This window comes from Solanum tuberosum, unplaced genomic scaffold (assembly GCF_000226075.1).
Source record: "Solanum tuberosum cultivar DM 1-3 516 R44 unplaced genomic scaffold, SolTub_3.0 scf00134, whole genome shotgun sequence".
NCBI classification, from domain to species: Eukaryota; Viridiplantae; Streptophyta; class Magnoliopsida; order Solanales; family Solanaceae; genus Solanum; species Solanum tuberosum.
The window spans coordinates 430,496-436,036 of record NW_006239062.1 but is presented as its reverse complement, the minus strand read 5'-3'; the positions used below and the strand labels follow the sequence as shown (position 1 = coordinate 436,036).

The 5,541-nt window shown below is 34.2% G+C and overlaps 1 protein-coding gene across 1 annotated transcript; it reads right to left on the bottom strand.

Annotated features, from left to right (window-relative positions):
* Positions 1–4,311: 4,311 nt before the first annotated feature.
* On the bottom strand, positions 4,312–5,421 carry LOC107061429 (uncharacterized). Its single transcript, XM_015310669.1, has one exon. It carries the CDS (start codon positions 5,419–5,421, stop codon positions 4,312–4,314), a length of 1,110 nt encoding a protein of 369 aa, XP_015166155.1.
* Between the last annotated feature and the right edge of the window lie 120 nt (positions 5,422–5,541).

Here is a 5,541-nt window from a genome sequence, read left to right as displayed (position 1 = left end):
TATACAAAAACGGGATTGGTTTAAAGGCCAAAATTTTCAGCAAAATTGGCCCAAAAAGGGGGCCCAAATTCATTTCTCCTTTATCTTTAAATTATTTAATTGTCTTTATTTATTGTTTGTTTTTTTTTATCATTAACTCTAACTTAGAATTGTTAATTAACTAAATTAAATTCCCCAAAAGATGAGTTAATTTTTTTTGTGTTGGTTTAATTTTAATACATTTTATGTTTTGTGTTCATTTATTTTAGTGATCAAGTGTATTGGTCAAAATTTTATATCTTCAATTAAGTTAAACCTTTTGTACTTAAAAGAGACGTTCTTTAATGCTTTTTGCTTAATCATATTTTACTCTTTTTTAAAATTGTTTTAAGTTAAAGTACTTCTTATCAAATAAACTTTAAAATGTTAGTCAAAACCTTTACAATTAATTAAAAAATAACAATACTTAGTCATTTTCTCAAAAAGTTTAGTCAATTAATTCAAAATGATATTCATGCTTTAATTTATTAAATTGGTTTATATTATTATTTCAAAAAAATGAATTAAATAAATTCTAATTAATCTAGTTTTATTAATATTCCAATCACTTGTATTTCGAGTCAAATGTATCATTTTGGATCCCTTCCTCTAAAAAAATAAAATGAAATAAAATGCATCATTTATTTAATTATTTTCTTAATCAATTATATTATAAGTTATTATTTTTATGTTAAATCATTATTTTTTCTAAAAATAGTCAAATATATTTTAGTCAATTTGTAGGTCAACCGCATGTTAGCGGGCGCTTTGAGTGCTTAAACCCTTCTCGAAGTGGAAATTGAACCCCGAACCCTTTTTGGTATTTTCAAACTATTTTTTCTGTTTAAATCTTTGAAAATTGTCACGCCCCGAGCCTACACCCTTTGGGGGACTGGCACTCGGAGACCATTGCTGGCCCCAAGTGAACCCTTGGCCTGGCTTTCTTAACTCAGCGGAAACCTAACTCAACAGAATAACTCAATGCAATGCAAGGTTATAAAACAACTTAACCTTATAAAATCTGGCCAAAAAGGCAACTCGAGTCCCAAAATAGAATATTTACATATCTACATAGATGAGAGCTCAAAACTAACTGACTGACTGTCTATGAAGCCTTTAAAATACTGAGATGGATGTTGGGACAGACCCGTAACACCCTAATAAAGCAAAACTAAGAGAACAAAATAATTGAGTCCTCCGAAAAGCAAGGAGGCTCACCACCGACTCTGGAGTGCTCAACTGGATCAACGGCGTGCCGGATGCTAATCCTAGGTACCTGCGTCTGCATCATAATAAGATGCAGGCCAACTGGCATCAGTATATGAAATGTACGAGTATACGAGCTGGAAGGCTAAAACACAACTTAAGCTTGAAAAGAATACAAGAGAACACTTACCTTGGCTCTGTACGACTCATGAATAATTGAACTCAATATATAAGCAATAAGACACATGCAATATATATAGCTTTTAAAACATTGTAAACAACTTAGTTCTTTAATGATTAAGGCAATACCAAACTTAACTTTACTTATATAAAGTAATATAACTTTAGTGGGAGATTCTTTAACCGACAACCACCACTATGAGCCCTAGTGGTGGTACAATGTTTTACCTCACGTTACCCAAGGACCATTCTATACCTGGCTGTGATATAGAAAGCTAACATTACTAAGTGGATCCACTAGCTTAACTTTACGTGATCATCTAAAAAGTATGACCCGTTAAATCCCATGTTGGCCGCATGGTTCTTATGGAGAGTTGAGTTAATATGAACTCGTGTCCCCAACTCGGTGCTCAAGACTACTCCCAAAAATATACTTTGGCTCATAAGTGCTTTAAACACATCTTTCTTTAACTTGAGATAATTACTCAAAATCTAACCCAAAGGCTCTTTTGGAATCGATGTTCCTTTCTTACTCAAATGTAAAAACATTTAGAAACTTCCTTGGGAAATACATAGTTCCCTAATAACTTTTGAGAAATGGACTCGACTTTATGCTCTTGACTTAAGTTGAAACTTGAGACTCTTCACTTGGCTTGAAACTCTACACCTGGCTTGAAACTCTACACCCTTTTTCTTGACTTGAAACTCTATACCCTTTTTCTTGACTTGAAACTTGAGTCTTAAAAATAAAGTTAAAACATTCACTAAAGACTCTTGAACAACTTTAAAAACTTGCTTGACTTGCTTAACTTCTAAGTTTGGCTCTAACTTCACTTGCCTTCTAACTTCACTTGACTTTGATCATAACTTTCTTGAATTGAATTATGGATTCAAGGGTAATGATTTGTGTTTGGTAAGGACCCCATGATGTTTATGAAATAATTTAGGACAGCTAAAACTTAAGAAGAATTACAAAAATTAAATTCTGAAAACAGTGGAGTCCGCGACGCAGAGCAGATTCTGTTCACAGAAGGAACAAATCTGTGACGCAGACTTGCTTCAGGCAAGCTGCCCGACTTTTTCTCCTTTATGTTGCCAACTCTAAACCCTCTCAATCTCAAAGGTTCCAGCAGTAAAATCACAACCAAATCATGTTCCAAATCAACAAGGAACTTCAACACCACAATCAACAACACAACCAACAACTTCAACAACACAATCTATCTTTTCTTTGAAAATAAAACGAATTTGGAGTGTGGGGGAAAGGAGCAACCCCAACACTAAGGATCATAAAATCCCTTAACATACAAGAGATTCAACTCAAAAACCAACCGGAAACATGTCCCAAATCACAAGACTTCAACACAATCACAACCAACAACTTCATCAAATACAACTAACAACTTCAACAAACATAATCAATCTTTTCTTTTTTTTTTTCAAAATTAAACGAGTTTGGCGTGTGGGGGGAAAGAACCAACCAACACTATGAACTCACATACCTAGTAGGGATCACCCCCGACGATATCAACAATGATCTCTTTGATTGCTCTTCTCTTTCTCCTCTTCCTTCTCTTCTTTCTCTCTTCTCTCCCAAGCCCTAGCTCTTTACTCTTTAAAAAAAGAGACAAACTGATATAAAATCAGTCTAATACTTTAATATAACCAAAACAATTGATTAGTGAAAACACCAAAATGCCCTTAAAATATCCGGACGAATTTCCCTGCCAACTGCCCAACTTCCAAAGGGCATAACTCACTCATACGAACTCGGAATCGAGAAAACTCGGTGGCGTTGGAAAGGTTATTCCACGAGGTTCGTAAACATAATTGGGACTACTTCTAACTCATCCTGAGCTAGGAGTTATGACTGCTCAAAGTTTGCCAGAAACTCACTTTTTTTCCACACTAAACCAAATTTTCCAGATTTTGAACTTAGCCAAATTTTCAGATTCTGAACTTAGCCAAATTTTCAAAAAATGATAAATTTCAATTCTAAGCCTCTTCATAGATATTTCAAATTGTCGGATGTTACAAAAATAATAAGTTTTCTTGATTTCTTTAAAAAATTAAGTGGCGACTCTTTTCTAAGTATTATTCCCAAATTGTGTTATATTTAGAACATTTCAAAAAAAATGATTTTTCTAAAGGTTAGTTAAAATATGACACAACAAAAATGGCGATTATGCTGGGGACTTAATTAAGTTCTAACCATAAGATTTAACTATTTGACTAATTATTATTAATTGTTGAATTGTTTATTTGTGCTTAAAGTGTTTAAATTGCTATAAACTGTTACATTAATGGCATAACATATTCTATCAAATGACGCTTATTTTTTATTTTGCACTTAAATGACGATTATGTGGGCCGTAGTCATTCGTTAACCAAATTGTTCTCGGGGCACCCTGACGAATGTAGTTGGCTACTGGATAGTCAACAGTCGTTAACTGTTCCAGCCCAAGTAGTACACTTGGGTTATCTATCTGCTATAAACAAAGCCTATTCTTAGTCAAAACTAGTGTAGAGCCAAGACCAAATCCCTTAAATTTAATGTTTTGGCCTAAGATGTCCCAATACCCAAGGCGTGTCGGTCCATTAGAAAGACCACCTTGAGTCCAAAGGGCCCACGGCCCGAACGGACGTTTATACTTACGTGTTTGAAGGATGTATTCGCTGTTTGACAAATTATTGTGTCTTGGGTTCGGGGAATATCTAATTATTTGTATGTTTTTATAGATGGTCAAGCAACACTTGAGTTTCAAAATTGTTACCGAGACGCCAAACCTCCTTCGTGTATGGTGGTACCAGTGGCGGAGGGATGATTTTCATCAAGGGAGTTCAAAAAAAAAATTAATCACATAAATAATAGAGCGCATACATATATCTAAAAACTTAAATAGATCATTACAATTGTACTCTACGAGGTTTCATATCTTGAAATGTCTTAATAATAGCATCATTAGGAATACTATCAAATACATCTTTTTCTACAAAAGGCACCAAACAACCACTAAAAAAATCATCACTCATTTGACTTCGCAAGTCATTCTTGATAAACTTCATTGCCGAGAAAGCTCTTTCAACGAATGCAGTGGCAACTGGTAGAAGTAGAGCAAGTTTCACTAAGTGGAACACCAAAGGATAATTTGAATGTTTTTTTGTTTGGACTAATCTTTTGGAAAGATCACAAAGTCCATTTAGATCAGAAAACCTTTCATCAACATCACGAACATCAACAATGTAACTTGCAAGTTGATTCTCAAGAGTATCCATATTAAATTCATCAAAATCATCTGGATATAATTCAGCCATCCTCATTATTTTTTTGCTGTCAAAACTTGAAAACGAGTTAATTGGATTCAAACAAGCAATTCCATGGAGCAAATCAGTAGATACCTCATTAAAACGATCATTAAGCTCTTGAAGTTGCCAATCAATAATATTGCAAAACACTTCAACACGGTAATGATGTAAGACTGTATAGTGAACAAGTCTTCGCCGTGATCTTAAAGAGCTAACATATGGCTCCTCAAAGTTAGGTATCAAAATTTCATGTTTGGTACAAAATATAGATACCTTAGCAATAAGAGAATTCCATTCATCATCCCTTAAAACTTGCAACCTTTTCTTTGCTACTTCAACAAGTAGCATGGCATTTGCAACATCTTGCTCCTTTCTTTGTAAGCATTTATTGAGCTCATTTGTGATTGCTAATACATCTCTCATCAAATGCAACATGAACGCAACCTCAAATGTTTGACAAGATTCAAGATGTCCCATTGCCTTGGCTCTTTCATCCATACTTCGTGCATCAAGAGCAAGTGATTCAAGAACTTCAACAATAGAGCCAAACATAAGAATAAAATTGTTAAAGGATTTATAATGAGATCCCCAACGAGTATCACAAGCTCTTGAAAGACCAAGTTGTTGATTCAAGCCCCTACCGGTTGTCAGTTCACCCATATCTAATGCATCTTGAATTGTTGCTTTTTGAGAATCTCGTAAATCATCCATACGCTTAAAAGAAGATCCCAATACATTAAAAATATTTGAGACCAATACTACAAGTTTTCCCACTTCAACACACTTTTTAGAGACCCCAACAAGAGTTAGTTGAAGTTGATGAGCAAAACA

Bases quoted from the DNA above. Each gene is read 5' to 3' on its own strand.
- LOC107061429 (XM_015310669.1), bottom strand. From the start codon at position 5,421: ATGGATGATTTACGAGATTCTCAAAAAGCAACAATTCAAGATGCATTA.